Raw genomic sequence first — 17894 nt, 5'->3', positions numbered from 1 at the left:
TGCCTTCTGCAGTGGAGCTTGGAAACTGAATGGAGAGGCTGCTGGTGTCTACACAGGACCCTAGAGTTGTGGGTGGGATTTCTTGTATACCCTGGGGCTCTGCACAGTGGGCAATCCATGTTCTGTGCTACTGTTAATCCCTTTTGCAAGGGAGAGAATGGAAAGCAGTTTCAACGCCCTAAGCCTGGTGCAGTTTTCGAAGTGCTTTCCCATCCTTTGGGTTTGTGGGAGGAGATGATAATGGCCCATAGTGAACGTTTGTGAAACAAAACAATAATGCTGTCTGTAGCTTTTAGAATCATTTGGCTATTTTGTCCCAAGGTGAAATAAATCCCCTATCCGTATGAGTCAGTCAGTCACAACTCTAGTAAATTTTTTCTGCTGTGTAATCTATTCCAGATCACATTCCTTACCAACTCAGGGTCAAATACGCTTTTAAGGCATTTCTGCATTCTAGTGAGTAAAGAAACACTACTCTGTGGGCTAGTACATAGTATCCTATTACAGGACCACATGCATGGAGCCTTTCCATGAATCCAGAGGAATTTAGTGAAACAAAGAGCGGTAACAATAAAAAGAATCTCCCCTTCAGCCTTTCCCCTCACACTTACTGCAAACCTCTGCTCTTTTAGTTACACTAACAGTGTGTTATGCTCGTAAACTAGTTTGTTTTACCTTGTGCCCAATAATCATCATTGGAATATGGGGTATCAGGTAGAGTTGGTTTTAAAAATGGGGACATTTTACAATTAAAGTTTTAGGGAAAACATGTATCCTTCTGTTCATCAAAACAATTTGAATTTTTTTTGGCACTCTATAGCTGGTGAACAAATGGGATGAATTTTTCACCAAAAAGCTAGCCTTGTTTTTTTGCTGACAAATTTCAAATCACTATCTTTGGGAGTGTACAGCTGTGTAGTGTATTGGGGGCTGTGTTGGCATTGCAGGCTAGGGAGAGGTTTCCTGGTCCTGCTTACAGGGTAAGGGTGTCGGTAGAGAAGTGTGTAATCAGTGAGTCTGGTAAGAAGCAGCTTAAACCAGGGTGGGGTGAGTTGTACCTTGCTGCCTTAGGGGTCAGCTCGTTTTTTCTCCCTCTCTTTTTGGGTTCTCGTGTGTCATCACTCTGAATTCTAAGAAATAAAGTGGTGTTACATTGCAACCTGCCAGAAAGAGCATTTCTGTTTTTATCTAACTGCTCTGTGTGTATGCTGTGACCATAACAAGTTATAGCTACGATACTCATGTGGCGGTCTCTGTATTACTTTTTGGCCATGCATTATTACATCTTTACCAGACCAAAAACTTCCTTCCTGCCATGAGACTATTTTGCCACACATTTTTAACAAGCTACAAGGATAGCTGCAGATAATGGAAACATTCAGTCTATTTTTTTTAATTACAATGGCCTTTCACAAAGACACAGCAGATGTTTCTCTCCCCACAATCTGTAAACAAAATGTATTGTTGAAACATACATGGCTGAAGCAAATAAATGAATGGGCAGAAGTGAAACAGAGCAGTCCCCATTTCCTCGCCTCTCCCCGCCCCCACCACACACACACACAGTTTTACATTGGGTTTGTATATGCTTTTCAGGACATTAATGATATACATGTGTTGGACCCTGAGCACAGAATGCCAAGACTCAACCTTAATTAGTGAAAAATAAATGTCCATGTACAGCAATCATTTATTACTGGTGGAAAAAAAACCATTGTATGGACATAAGACACTTTGCCAGATTTCCCTTGGTTCATATTGAAAACATATGCTTGAAGTGTGTTTTCTTTTCTTAGTGGTATTAACTCTAGCAGTGGTAGATAGAAATAGGAATAAATGGGATGGTGATATTGCTGTTTATAAATGCCAATTAATTTGTTATATAAAATAGCTTTGTATTAGGAGAGGTAGAATTTATTCTTGGTATTACATGGGTCCTAGTCGGTTCTCCTCTGGATTGTCAGTTTAAATATGGTTCACCAAATACCTTTTGGGATAATAGGTAGTCTTGGTGATCAGTAGTTTTAGTTTATGAGGATAGGAAAAATAGATTTTAAAACAGAAACACTGAGCTATTGTTTTCAGAAGCATCATTGGATCAGAGGTTTGCATTTGCTGTTGTCTTCCAAGAGCACTAAGGAGAACAGTAAAAAGTAAAATGGATGCAAGTGCAAGTAAGGTCACCCATAACCAGGGACTCATTTTATTTCTATTAGAGGGGAACGAGAAAGCATCACACACTATTTGTACCTGATTTTCTGTTATAAATTACCATACATGAGATCATTTAAAATTTGCTGATATCCTGTGATGAAACTGACTTTGTTGGTATTCCAGAATAATTGAACAGTAAGAAATACGCGAGCACCCTTTTCATCCAAATAAAATAACTTCTGACTTTGCAGGAGAGGGCAAAAAGGTTTATTGAGTTCATTCTTTCTTGTGCAAGTCCATAGTCTTATAGAGGCCATCTTGTGTGAGGTCTTGAAGGACAGCTTTGTGTTTACAGTTAAAGAGTTTTCTTAGTTGAGTTTGTTCCCACTACAAAATAGAAAAGATCTTAGCCAGATCCTCAGCTGGTATAAATGGGCATAGCACAACTGAAGTCATGGTGTCGAGCTGCTTTATACCAGATGAGGATCTGACTCCTTGTAGTTAAATGGAATCAAAGGTAGAATGTTCTTAAGGTAATTTGGTTTAAGTTTGCTTTTTGTTCAAAATAAAAGTTTATTATTATTTATTATCAAAATTAGCCACAAGTTTTTGTGCTGAACATGTTTTCATTCATCAATAGTGAACTGAGGCTTCAGTCTAATAAGTAATAAAAGCAGTCTCCAGTTCAGATCTACAGTATATGTCCTTTTAGCGTAATGTTTATCTAGGCTGAGAGTCAATAAAATAAGAAACCAAATCCCCATGTGTGATTCTTTGTTGTAAATCAGTCTGTTCCTCATGAAAGGTTAGAAATTGGCTCTCACATTCTTTGCATACTGTTGTTAATATCTAGAAATTCTAATGTTCAGTTTAAACCCAAAGCAACCAATAAAACACCACCCTTCATAATTTTTTGGGCTTCGACCTTAAAATTCAAATACTGAAGGAAAAAAGGAAATGTTCCTTCAAAGAGATTTCTACACAACTGATGTCCTCTTCACAGCTCCTTGTGCAAATCAAAATCTAAGAGTCTGGGTCTTTCCACTGACTTCACGGAGTTTTGGATGGGCCAGCTGTCACTTGCTTCTCATGATCCTCATGGCTTACTTCTTTGTTACACATAGCAAAAATATGTGTGGCATACTTTTCTGTGGCCACCTAGTCAGATGGGAAAGGAAGGTGCAAAACAATAAATGATACTGTTTTAAAAAAAGCTTTTATGGGTATTTGTAACGTTTGTGTTTATTTCATTGCCATTGAGATAACCAACTTCTGCTCAAATTTATAGAGACTAATTCATGCATAAAATAACAATTTGTATAGGAAGCTAAAAGACATTAAAGCTGATAAAAATAAATAAGTAATAGAAACCAAGGAAACAGAATCCCCAGTAATAATCTGAAAGAAAATGCATCTCTCGTCAGTTCATGCAAAATCTACGTCACTCATGCAAAACACTTTTTCTTCTTAGGGAAGCTGTCCAATAGCAAATCATTGCAAATGGATAAGATCCAGGATAGGAAACTATAGTGCTGTTATTCTGCCAATTGTTTGCACCTCTGCCAAAAAAAAGATGCGACCGCTTTTCTTTTCTCAAGCATTCTGCTTAGTCACTGTGACATGAAATAAGGTATGTGGGGCCTGGGTTCCACACAGAAGTCCTTAAAAATGGAAGGCTAAGGTGTTGTTTCTTACATATTGTACAGGCAACATTCAGGTTTTTAATGATATTGATCAGGCTCTGATGGGCATTACTGAATAAGGCTGATAAAGGTAACAGAATCAAATGAGACAACACAGATAAAATAGAATATTTAAATAACACATGAAGTTTCACATATGCAGGAAGTGTTTACAGTGAGTCAGTAGTTAGTACTCTTGCCTCTGAATCTGAACTGATCTAATGTTCTGGTCCAGTGTGCTCTTGTCCTTTTTCAATAAGGCTTAAGTCCAACTCCCTCACCCCTTTTGGCCATTTAGGATCCCATCATGACACTTGCTGCAATTCCAGTGACCTGGCTAGGTTCCAGTTTCTATAAATACATTCTGCAAATTTTAGTGGGATATGGGTCCTGTCCTGTAATACTATCAAACCGAAGTGGATGGAATGATCCCCACATACTGCATGATTTGTTTATTTATTTTGATTGTGTATTCATTCAATAGAAAGGAGAGCTCTTTTCATTTAAGTGCTTCTTGAGGCATTTTAAAAACACAACTATGGGCATGTCTACACTTTGAGCTGGGGGTGTGATTCGCAGCTTGAGGAGACATACTTGTGGTAGCTCTCATCAAGCTAGCTTGCTAAAAATAGATAGTAAATGCGGCAGGTCGAGTAGTGGGATGGGCTAGCTGCCCTGAGTACATACCTGTCCGAGACTTTAGGCACATACTAGGGGTGGCTAGTCCATCCTGCTGCTCATGCTGCTATGGGTACACTCTAATTTTAGCCTGGTAGGTTGATGAAAGCTGTTGCAAGTATGTCTCCTCAAGCTGGGAATCAGATGCCCAGCTCAAAGTGTAGACACACCCTAAGAGTTCACTCCTGTAACCCTCCCCTTCTACCAGTAACGTCTGAAGTCATCGGTTCCACGCAATGGCGCACATAACCTGATTCCGCTCTCACTTACAGTTACACCAGTTTTGCACTGATTCAACTCAATTGACTTCAGTGGAGTTACTCCTGATATACACTAGTATATACATTAGTGAGAGGAGAATCCTTCTTTAGAAGGACTTTTACATTTGTAAAATTAACATACATTTGACCAGAGTACCTTCAGAATGTGGGTATGCCCTTCCCCTTCCAAAGAAACATTTAACGTAAGATTAGTTGGGTTTGAAGTTTCTTACGTTTTAGTGTTAGTGCAAAGTGATATTTAACACAAAAGCAATGAAAGTGGCGAGAGAAGGAATTGCTACACTTTGTAATCTCTCCCATCCAAGGCCTCTGAGACTGGTGCCAAAATCAACACAAGTGCTTAACAGGAAAGAAATGTTTAGTTCATTAAATTTCCATTCAAAATAGCCTTATCCAAATCCCACTGAAGTCACAGGAGTCTTTCATGGGCTTTGATTCAGGCCTATAGTTTAATATAAAAGAAAAATCCAAGTACTCCTTATTGTTGAGCCTCTGAAGTGCCTGCTCTGGAATGCAATTCCCACACATAAATCTGTTTAATCCTGTTCAGCATCAATTCCTGTTACCCATCTGACAAGGGAGAAACAGTAGAACTGGTCAAAAAAAATTTGTATCAACAGTTTTCTTTGGAAAAATAAAAGTTTTGTTAAAATCAAAACATTTTGCAGGAACTGTTTTGACTTTCTTGTTTGTTTTGACTGTTATATCAAAATATTGTAAATATTACTTTAAAATATCATTTTAAATATTATTATTTAATATTAGATATATTATGTTTAATATATCATAATGTTTTGATATTATAAAAATAAACCATTTTGACAATATTGAAATGAAACATTTGATAGTTCCAAATCATTTTTATATTTTTGTTTTGAGAGCAATTTCAAAATTTCAACTTTTTCATTTGATTCTGAATGAAAACAAATTTAGAAATGTCAGAATTGTTTGCAGAATGGAAATTCCAGTTTCTAACCAGTTCTAACAAACATTTCTTTGGGTTTCCACAATGATATGATAAAGCACAGTTTTGATTGAGGCCTGATCCAACTTCCATTGTAGGATGACCAACTTTCTAATCTGTGAAAACCGGACACTGAGCACCAGAACCTCCCCCGCCCGCTGTTCCACCTCTTTCCCTCGAGGCCCTGCCTCCCCCAGCTCCTCTTCCCCCCACACCATCACACTCTGCACTCTCCACCTGTGTCCCCCTGGCAGCTGATCAGGGCTCTAGGGGTGGAGGGGTGACTGGGTCAGGATGTTCAAGGGAGAGCCGCACTCTGTGGGTGGGGGTGACTCTGGCAGGGTGGAAAAGGGAGGGAGAACCACACTCTGGAGGTGGGGGAGAGACTGGGGCTGGACAAAACAGGGGAGAGCCATGCTCAGGGCAGGACAGGACAGGGGAGCCGCTGGTACCTCTCTCTGCCGGAGGAGCTGTTCCCTGAGTGCTCTTCCAGGCTCCAGTAGCAGTTGCTGCTCTTCCTGCCCCTTCCCCTCCCCTGGTGGCGGAGGCCAGTTACTATGGCTAACCGGACACTACCAGGTTCCCTTTTTGACTGTACTTTCCGGTCAAAAACCAGACATCTGGCAACCCTCCTCCATTGGAGTCGAGACTCCATCGACTGCAATAAGAGCTGGCTTGAGCTCCTTAGCTAGCATGCTGTCTCCCCCAAAGTGCACACACAATTAACTCTTTTATCTTTTCTAAATAATTTGTTTCTCTAGAATAGAAACATCAGCTTGCTGCTTGACATAATATTTCTCCTCTGAGATTTACTTTCCTTTTCTAATGTATTTGTGTACTTTGGAAGAAATTGCTACAGAAAAAGATGAAAGGATGGTTTCCTATTTCTTAAGACAGAGAGGTGAACTGGAGATAATGACTTAAGCTACAATATAGTTTATCAAAAGTTATTCGCTCTTTTTCGTTTCTAGCCAAACAGCTGTTCTCTTTTTAATTGTCGCTTTGGGGTACTTTTCTGTTATATAAAGCTGTTTCCCCACGTTATACAATTATATTGCAAAGGGGCCTTCTGGAGAAACCAAAAGCAACATTAACCCATTGTTTTGTTTCAGAATTAGAACTGTGTAAATCCACAGATAGTTTAAAAGACAGCAGAACGTTATTTACAATTGCCTGTACATATAGCAGCCCTACATGTCTCCCCTGCAGGAGATGGCAAGGAAGCATTTGAGCATGAATTAGTGACAGCTTGTTGTACCGTCATCTGTATATGTTAAGGATTTCTGCTGCCACTCATCATCCTGGTAGCTTGTCTGGTAACTTTTTGTAATTTTGACTATAGATTTTATAAAGCATTTCTACAAATGCACTATAGTTACATTAAATTATTTTATTATTTAACAGCTATCCTTTTAACTTAGTGTGAAGCAACTCAACATCAGGTCTTAGTAGCTGATGTCATCGTGATTGGACCATTGAATAATTTAGATAAAGCAGTATCAGTAACAAAGAATGCAGGAAAGCAATGCAAATGTAGAAGAATGCAACCGAACAGCAGCAAACTAGTCAATAAGTAATATCACGAGAAGTACAGTTGATTAAAAAAGTGCATATATTTTGAGGAAAAAATGAAAAATTTTCATTTTTTTAAAAAAATTTTGCAGAAAATTTTGCATGTTTTCAGTGAAAATGGCAGGAGAAGAAACTTGTTCTTTTTTCTGTCAAGAGGTTTTTTCATTTTGGTCAAAAAGGTACTTTCTGTTGAAAAAGATTTTTGACAGAAAATTGCTGACAAGCTTTAATAAACATATTATATAAGCAGTGCCTCAGAAGCAATTAACTTTAAAATGTGGGATTGTTGAGCTTTTCTCTATAGAAGAAAGGAAAAGGGGCAGAGGCTTCAAAAAACTAAGTTTAATTATCAGAATGTATTATGATGAACAGATCCTCAGCTGGAGTGAGTTGGTGTAACTCCATTCAAAATAATGGAGCTGTTCTGTTTTGCACCAGATGCAGATCAGGTCCTTACTATACAGAATCATAGGTCAGAATGTTTTTACCAAATTAACTTGTAGGACTTGAGCTAGTTTCTGTTTTGGATACTTTTGACCCTCATTTTACTTAAACTGTTTAATTGTTTTACATTTTTTACATCCTGCTGGTCCATAATGTGAACTAATGCTTTTGGTTATTTTCTTTAAAAAAAACAAAACAAAAACATTTAATTCAGCAAACGTTTGGTGGCCTAGAAATCAGCTACTGCTTATGCACAGTAATCACTTTTTCATAATTACTCTGCTCTTTTCTTATTGTGCATTGTTCTAATTATATTTTAAATACTCCCTTTTACAAGATAAACTATAATGTCTCTGATCATGTTTTAATCTGTGGATTGCAGAACTGACTTGTATCCACGGAGGGGTTGTTGTTGTTGTTTATTTTCTGTTTTAACCAATGTTAAAATAAATTAAAACTAAGTTGAAATTTAAACTCTAAGATAAAAGAAAATGTAAGGGCCTCATTAAAGGTCCCAGTTCAGCAATGTACATAAGCACATGGTTAATTTTAAGTGCATAATAACCCTGTTAAAGTTAAGGATGTAAGCTCTTTGCTGCATGGAAACCAAAGTGCTCAGCATCTTGCAGGATCAGACCATAGCAAGACATTTAGGATGAGCATTTCTACTATTAGGATTCAGGCAGAATCCTGTTGGGTCCGCTCATGTGAAGGCAACTACAGGATCAGGACCTCAATTTGAGTTATTCTGCCACAGTGTCACAGCACAGGTGTATCCTACATATACCAGTCTCACAGCCTTGAAATATTACTTACACGAATGGGACCAGTTACAGACTGGCTGAAAACTACTCTTGATTTATTGTCGGATGATATGAGATTTCCTCAGATCACACAGAGATCAGTTGTGCTTTGTGAGAGGCGAGTGCTCAAATAAAATGTTCCAGCTGGACATTTGATGATACCTGCGTACGAAGAAACAGTAGACAATCTCCAAAATTGGGGAGCGGGGGGCGGGGTAGAAATTAAGCTCCCAAAACGTTGAATTTCCAATGTAATTCCAAACCTATCTCTTTTACTACTGTTTTTCAATATGGAATAAGATTGTCCAAGGATGAAAAATAAATTAGCTCTACTTTTTGTGAATTAGTCTTCCAAAGAAATCATTGATTGTGCAGTATTGGGAGTTTCTTGGTTTATCAATGGCTTGTTCCTTCTTGTTTTGTGATACAACAGCAGAACTGGGAGCGGGGAGGGTTGAAATGGTCTGTGATAGCCCACAGAGCACTTGCTAGTAATCCATGCAGAGCTGACTGGCTTCCTTATTTCTAGCTGAGGGAAACTGAACTGATTGGAGTAGATTAAATGAAGAACAAAAGTACCTGCTTCTCAAACATGAACTGAAAACAGTTAAAATACACAGATACATTCCTAGTTTTACTTTTCTGTGTAAGAACTTGCTGTCATTGCCATATAGATGCAACATGATTGTGAATGGGAAGAAGATAAGACAATCTTTCCTCACATTCTCTCAAATAGAAAAAGTTTCAGCACTCCTGAAATGGCAAGATGGGATTCGCTAGATGAAAATGAGAAGCTTTCACCCTTCTCATTCTTTTACAAAATACATATTCATGAATAGATGTAGATTTTTGCATGTACCAAGGCTCTTCTCAGCATTACCAGCCTCGTTTGCAGCTTAGTGATGCTCTTTATAAGAATTCATCTAAGCTCAGGTGAATGCATAATAAGGAGCCTCTGTATTAATAACCAATTAGAACTTTTAGATTCTTCAGCTTAATTGAGTTTGTCCTCCTGACGTGAAACGTTTCCAATGGACTACCAAGATTTGGTGGGGATTATCACAGCCACTTCTCAGCTAGAGATTCTGTCCTGTTTTGCATATTATCCATTGCTGTGCGAAGACATAATTAACTCGCCCTATGGCTTGTTAATGCTGTCTATCCGTACAATCAGTCTTTCTAAAGCCACTAAGTCTGAAACATTGCTATCTTGCAAGAACTGTAACAGTAATGCACAGAACCCCTTTCAGTAATGGACAGGTGGGAAGAATGAAGAAATGGCTTGAAGAAAATAAAAATACAACCTCGGTTCTCCCCTCCCCTGAACTCCTTTGGTGAAATCCTTGCTCCTGGACTGTGAAGCCAATGGGAATTTTGCCATCTACTTAAATGGGGGTCAGGATTTTACCACTGAACAACAACAGCATCACAACCTTTTCTCCAACCAGCCTCTAATATCCCTGATGTTGATGTTGGTTCCACTTCTTTCCCAGGATTGAAAGTCTGAATCACGACCACTGAAGTTCATGGAAAGACTCCCATTGACTTGAGTGGATTTTGAATCAGGCCCCTTGTAAGCATTTCCCAAGTTTAGAGCTTCTCCCTTGGAAAGGGTGATGGGCCCCATTACAGTTACTGCCATGTAAGAAGCCAGCAAAGATGCACCCCCTGCCTCGAGGAGCTTATATTGTTTTAATACACTAACTTGGTCTATTGAGCACCGGACCCCTGACTTTTCTAAAAGGTGAGCATCATTAAAAAATCATTCCAGATGCACTGAGAAATGCCACATCTCCCGTGGGCTTTGAAGAGATCAAAAATATCTTTAAATACAAACAAATAAAAAAGGGAAGCAAGCAAGCCATACAATAAGTCGCTCTGCTTATCAATTCAAAATATGAACACTTATAAAATATTCACACTACGTTTTATTTTATGTCAAAGTTTAGAAAGATTGGCAAGAGCACAGAAAGGGCTGCTAAAATATATTTTCAGCCCACATTATTCATACCAAACAATAAGGAAAAGGTAAAAGTACAATCAGGGAATTCAGAAATGTCCAGCAGGAGCAAAGGAAAACCACAGCAGAAATATTTTTAAAAGATTCCCACACACCATCCTCTTGAGGTATTTGAAATACAAATAATTTCTCACATCTAGTACAACCCCTTCTACCTTTGATACTTTTCTCGTGTTGTTGGTATGCTTTGAATGGTTTCTAAACAGTTACTTTTTTAAACTGATAACCACAATACCTGAGTGAGATTTTTTTCCCTTTTCTAAGGTAAATTTTGTTATCTTTAAAGCACCAGTGAGATCTCATGGAACCCTTTGAAAAGCATTTTACTTTGAAATAGCTCTGCTGATATGGTGTAATGGCAGATATTTTCTTTCCTGTATTTCCTATTTTTATGCATTTATTTCTTAAGAAAGCTTGCATTAAAATAGAATATTTTTAATTATGGCTCTGATCCTGGAAAGGCTGGAGACCCTTCCTCTTAAAGCATGCATTGGGGCTGAATGCAGTAGGGAGATGGGCATCTCTCAGTGGCTCAGGACTGTGGGAGCGGCACTATACTTATGAGGCTGACAGAAACATTGATGAGTATCCTGGTCTTTTCTGACAGCACAGCTGCTGTGCTTCCTGATGCATTGCTGCTCCTTTGGGAGAAAGGCACTCCCTTTCCTTCTGCCCCACTTACATGCAGCAAGATTGTCCGGTTTCTACTTTGTGGGACTGCTGATCTCATTCTCCAGGGTCTGTGTCCAGGAGATCTAAATAAATGGGATTCTCCCACTCTAGGACTACACCTGCCGCCTCCGTGCAGCCTAGTCCTCCATGGTGTGGCTTTCCATCCTCCACAAAACAATGACATTGGTCCCATTTTTGGCCCCTCCCTGCCTATATACAATCATTTTCTTCCCCTTGAGCACCAGATTCTGAGAGAGACTTTCACTGGCTTGCAATAGCAGAGGGACAAGCAAGAAGTCTCTGCTTTCCTTGCATGGCTGCACCAGAGCAGGTCTGTCCACTGCCCATGAGCACGGCCATCGTCTGCTGCTGGAAAGCTCATCTGAAACCACAGTTTAGGGCTCAGCATGAGACTAGGGATTTGTCCTGCAGCGGTTGGCAGCACTAGCTTTTATGGAGCAAAACCTCTTTTTGACCGTAACTCCTGAACATTTTAAAATCAGAACAAGATTCGGCACATGCCTGGCAACTGTCACATGTCTCTGAGATGTGTATCTGTGTGCATGCATTCAAAAGGGTTCTGGAAAAAAGTAGGAGACTCCCTACCCAACTTTTCCAGAGTTGCTGGGTTTTTTTCTAAACTCTTAATTCTTTTATAGCCATTTCCCCAAATTTCACCCATTAACCAAATTTCTCTTAAAAATGCACAACTATCATAGTTCTTACCCTTCACTTTATGTTTTTACAGGAAATATTAGGCCAAATTTTCAGGCCAAAAGAAAGTATTAGATTATCTAAGCAGACTTGCATAACGAAAGCCATAGAATTTCACCCAGTTACTCATATACGTAAATAAAACTGTGGTTAACTCCTATCAAACGGCAAAGTTTAAATGTAAGGCCTAGTCACAGTGCTGCTGCCATATCCCTGCTGCACTGTATATTCCACACCACCAACTGAACTTCAGAAGACACGCCTTTTGAATACTTTACTTTCATTAGCACGTTGTAATAAATCAAGACTAATATGAACCTGTGGATATCACACTCTCAGAAGCACTGATAAAGACCTCTGAAATACCCAAATTCCTTCCCAAATGTGCCAAAATGAGCATTATCTATACTTTTGTTAAGTTCGGTATGGGCAGCCAGAGCCCTGTGATGTGAGCCACATTTCATGGCTTTTGTGCCAGGGTGACGTGAGATAACGCAGTGTCATGACACTGAATATTTACATAGTTAATTACACTGTGCCTTGGAGAAGTTACTCTGTGGCTGTCCGCTGGGTTCCATTTTTTTGTTGAAACTACTTTCCAACAAAAAGCAGAAAACCTTTTTTTCCTAAAATATATGCAGCACCTTTTCTGAGCAATTCTAAATGCAGATTATTGTATGGCAATGGGTCACCTCTGCCAGCGGATCCAGCATGTAATCTATGTAGATTATGATAAATCCCAGCATAACAAGAAACACTGACCTGTATCAACCTTTTGTCCCTAAAATGGCATAGAATAGCACTTGATTGAGAGATGTGGATCTCGCTTCCTCATGCTACTTTTTTGTTGTTCAAAATCTTTCTTGAATTCCATGTCTCTGATTGCAATTAAATGACTCTCTGCCTCTCTCCTTGGCAGTGCTTCCCTGTTCAAGTAAGAAAATATATCTAAGTTTGTACAAACATAGACATCTGTGCATTGTTTGGAGGACATATGCTAAAGAGTTGCCAGATCAGTGTGCAGCATTACTTGGAAATGCATGTGCTCAGGACTTGCACACTTTCCCCTGCTTGAGTTGAGCTATGTAACATAAGAACTAGAGTTGGCTTAACATTCCCCTTTCATTGATCATGGTGATGCCAGGCGGCTGTGTTCCTCTTTCAGCCAGGATCTAACATGAATAATGGAGCCTTTCATAGATTCTCCAAAATATTGCCTGTTTGCCTTACCAATATTTTCCATTTGTCATGCTGCTTTAACAGCAGCCCCTCCACTGGCTCGCTAGTTAGCTAGCTTTTGATATAGTCACATCATCTGGTTTCCTGCCCTGAATAACTCAGAGCATTTCAGATGCTGAGTTCTTGTCAGATTTTTGAAGTTTACACAGGGTTGGGCCTGGTCAGTTCTTGGATGGGAGCCCTCCAAGGAAACCCCAGGTGCTGCAGGAAACTGTGGTATAATTACATAGTTGGTACTTGTCTCTATAAATTAGTCCCAGCAGGGTACTATGGGTACGCTATGCTGCTGGAGGTGCTCTTGTGGATGAGATGTAAAACCCTTAACCATTTATGACTGTTAAAATCTCTTCATGGAATATTGTGTAAGAATGGGTGCTTGATACCCACTATCTTCGTCGAATTCTCATTTAAATAGTTATTGCCTAACTTGAAAAAAAAAAACCCTCCCATTGTTTCAGCTGGAGAGATTTGTCTCCATTTCACAGAACAGTAGACATAAAAGAGAGAGGAGAATTATTCTTGTAGGCCAACAAATCCGTCTCCCATACAGAACTATTCTCTGTTGTACATTAAGTAGGGTTTGTCAAGTCTATTTTTTTAAAATCCCTTGGGTTGAGGCCTCCCTTTCCTTCCCTTCTTAAAAACAATCAAGCAAATTCTGGACATTTAAGGCTAGATTCTATAATTTCATCTGGCCCCACTTTATCATTCTGCGAGGTACAAAGGAACCAAGAACTGGCCACACAACTTGCCAACAGAGAATTCCTCCTTTGGAGGGGAACTTTGCTGGCACAGATGTGTTAGCTCCAGTCCCTGTGTCTGCTATCCCCACACCGTAGTGTAAAGTCATGTTAGGGTGTGGGGTCATGGTATTGTCAGAGTTTAGCTACATTATGCCTCTGTCGCTGGTGTAGGGCCCATTCAGGACCTGCTAGGAAGCAAATGTACTTTTCATGGGGTTCAGAGCTGGCTCTAAGAATCGGGGAATTGGCTCCCTGACATTCCACCCCTCTGGCCTGACAGAATCAAGCCTATTGTATTTGTGTCTTTATATCTTTGTGTTGGCTGCAACATCTTGTCCCGGCTGTGGCTAAATAAATACTATAGTAGAGTATATGCCAATATAGTTTGGTAAAGGGTTTTGGTGTCCTGCTGGGTGTAAGGTGTTGTATTAAAATAATGTGTTGTGTCATAAATAAGCCAGGCTCTCCCTTCCTGACAAAACCAGACTTTCAGTCCATACGTTGCATTAATGCTCTGATTGCATTTGTGTGAGTTGATCTGTTTGTCATAATTCCTTCTAATTTGCTAAAGAGGAGTGAACGTTCCCAAACAGAAATCTAGCTGTGAAGGGTATCATGTGCATGTCCCTGTGTCCCTATAGTCAAGTCAGTGCATTTCTTTCTCTAGACAAGGACAGAGTTGTTTTGAAATATCACTCAGTGATCTGTGCCACTCTCTTCTTAGTCAGCTTTAGGCAGGTCCATACTAACAACGACGAGGCTGTAAAATGGTATTGATGGATATCTGGAAAGCCAGAAATTGCGACCGCCTCCCATTTGTGGTTTACTAGTATACAGAAAAGATGATGTGATAAACCATATGACCTCCCACCTTTCTATACCAGTTGGTAATGTACTACCTAAACGTGCATGTGCCGATGCCACCTGCATGTGGTTAGCTGGTAGTTATGGTGTATGCATGTACGCCACACATGAATTTGCTATGTCATGCTTTTTCTAGTGATTGATATATATCTATAAAAGTCTTCTTTTATTTTATTGTATTTATGCAGATTTTATAGATATATATCAATCACTAGAAAAAGCATGACATAGCAAATTCATGTGTTGTGTACATACATATATTAAATACATATACATATATATATTAAAATAAAAAGCTTTTGAAGCTTCAGAAGTGACTCCAATAAATCTTTCTCCAGTGCTATCTTAGCATTGTCCTCTCAGTTACACCAGAGTAAATTATGAGGGACTGCACTGAAATCGTTGGAGATAGATCAGTGTAAAGCTGGTGTAAGTGAGGGATAATCAGACCCTTGGAAGCTGGCCATCTGCAGAGAGAATCCCCACAGCCACCTTGAGGCATTTAAACTTTCATTATTTTAAATTTTAAATGGCTGGCTGAGCATTGCCTGTACTAAAACCTGATACAATAATAGAAGTCAAAGGTGTGAAAAGGCTTCTGAGGTCATCTAGTCCATCTTCCTGCCTATACTAATATTGTTTCCTGCAGTTCAATTTTCAAGTGATCCTGGAAATTACTGCCCCGTAAAATGGGCACTTGAAAGAAAACAAAGCAATTCCAGCTTCAGATGTAGCCAAAGGGATCCCATGCCACTGAAACAGTGTGGTTCTAATGTTGAAGCCTCTGTTTGTCCTGTTGCTTTGTTACAGTTTTCAAATGAGGACAATTTAAACCTGTGATTTATATCTGTGAGCCTTCTTGATCTACCTGTTACTGTGCATGGATGAGCTGTTCAAATATTATGAGAACTTCCGGAAACTTAAAATAAATAACACCTTTTTAACTAAAAAACTGCTTAATTTTCCTGCCCCTCTCTTTTTTTTTTTTTTGGGGGGGGGGTGATTTCTGCACTTCCAGGTGGCAGTCATAAGTGGAGGTGTTGTAATACTGTCAGAATGTCTATTCTTGTGGGGTTTCCACCCAACCAGGATGAAGAAAAATTGGAAGTATTACAAGAAGCTCACTTCTCATAAGTTTTCCATTCCAAATCTGCAGACCCAAGAGATTTCAGACAGTTTCAACAAGATTCAGATGAGAAGCATTGTTTTGAGGCTTATTAGAATCAAACCCTTTGAGGTTTGGTACAAATATTGATGCATGTATCAGTTTGCATGGATGATCATTTCTGGGCAGAGTGAGAGGGGAGAAGCAGCCTAACAGTTGCAGAACTAAAATGATTAGGGTTTGCCCCCCACCACCCCTTTGTGGATTGGGGACACAGAAGGGCTAAATTCCAGATAGAAAATGCATTAGTGGTAGGGTTACAGGATTCTGTTTTTGACCAAAAAACACCCCAAATCCCTCATCCCTGGCCCCACTCCAGAGCCCGCACCCCCAGCCCAGAACCCATACCTCCCCGCACCTCAACCCCCTGCTCCAGCCCAAAGTCCCCTACTGCACCCAAACTCCCTCCCAGAGACAGCGCCTTCCCCCACACACACCCCAACCCCCTGCCCCAGCCCTGAGCCACCTCCTGCACGCCAAACCCCTCATCCCTGGCCCTACCCCAGAGACCACACCCCCAGCTGGAGCCCTCACCCCAACCCCCTGCCCCAGCCCAGTGAAAGTGAGTAAGGGTGGGGGAGAGCAAGCTACAGAGGGAGGGGGGATGGAGTGAGCTGTAAGCAGGGCCTCAGGGTAGGGGTGGGGAAGGGGGTAGGGCGGGGTATTTGGTTTTGTGCTGTTTGAAAGTTGAAAACCCTAATTTGTAGCATTGGCTGAATAACGTTTAAAAGCCTATTTCTAAAGCTGGGTAGTTGGGAGAAGGTACCAAGACACAAAGTTCCCTTCCTGTTGTACTTATGTTGTTTGTGTTAATATCTTCATTGGAGATTCTATTATGAGTTCCATTTTCTGATCTGTAGCTTTTTGAGCGTTCGTAGTTCAGCAGCACACTAGCCTTGATAACTATTGTAGTCTCAGAGAACAGATCTCCAGTCAGGAAGGTAAGGAGGCGCATCAGCTGCCACCTCTCTTAAACTGGACAGAGTTATAGGAAAACAAAGGTAATTGGACTGTGTTTGGCAAAAGTCTTCTTTTATTTTATTTATGCAGATTTTTAAGCGTTGGGTGCTGAAAAACACAGAAATCATGAAAACACTTATTCCCAAAAAAGATTCTTGCAAAGTTTCTATAATAAAAAAAGAGAGCTGCTTTGATAAAGCCATTATTATCCTCAAACAAATGCTGGTCATGAATACGTGTCTAACATAACAGAAATAAATGCCTGACCCTACTATCCCACTATAGCGACTTAGCATTCTGTGTAGGCTGATTATTTTTTCAACAATATTTGTTATAGTCTTTTAAGGTCTGCCAGTGTATTTTTTTAAGCTAAGTTAGTAAGAACAGCTGCCAGGGGAGCCAAGGCTAAAAGATGCAAAAAATATCTGCAGAAGGCAAGATTTTACTTCAAAAGACCAGTATTACAAAGCATTACTGTTGCTAGTATAATCACTTTCTTTGGGGGGTTGCTAATATAGACTGGGTTTCTTGTCTTTACAGCCCCCACTGAGCCTTTGCTCTGCAAATTTGCTGACGGAGGACAAAAGAAGCGACAGAATCAAAGCAAATACACACAGAACGGAAGGCCGTGGCCAAGAGACGGAGAGGTGAGTGGCACTCAGCAATCATTATTCAGCCATTTGGGAGGAGAACCTATGGGTCTGGCTTTCAGGGCCTTGATCAAATCAGGTTCCATGCAAAACAAAATGGCTTCAAAAAGAGAGGGATAGAGCAAGACTTTTATGTTAATGTGTCAAGTGTAAAGTTACAGAATGGAGAGGTGTAATTGACCTCAGCGTTGCCATACAGTGAGCTTGCAGTCTGTTCCCAGACTTGACCTCAGTGGATATGTACAGATGCACCACCAACCCTGGATAGTTCTGCAATGTAGCAGTCATG

General features: G+C 39.9%; 1 protein-coding gene across 2 annotated transcripts in view; it reads left to right on the top strand.

Annotated features, from left to right (window-relative positions):
• The window catches only part of RBMS3 (RNA binding motif single stranded interacting protein 3), a gene marked incomplete at its 3' end in the record, with an annotated part of 551834 nt that overhangs the window by 439100 nt on the left and 94840 nt on the right, over window positions 1-17894 (top strand). For both annotated transcript variants that reach the window (XM_084619481.1, XM_084619480.1), the window contains exon 8: window positions 17496-17602. In XM_084619481.1, coding sequence (XP_084475607.1) covers window positions 17496-17602 — 107 coding nt within the window. The remainder of the gene's footprint in view (window positions 1-17495; window positions 17603-17894) is intronic.

This window comes from Lepidochelys olivacea (assembly GCF_965140295.1).
Source record: "Lepidochelys olivacea isolate rLepOli2 genome assembly, chromosome: 2".
Classification (NCBI taxonomy): Eukaryota; Metazoa; Chordata; order Testudines; family Cheloniidae; genus Lepidochelys; species Lepidochelys olivacea.
Note: the sequence above shows the minus strand (reverse complement) of the source record. Positions and strands in the feature narration are given on the sequence as shown.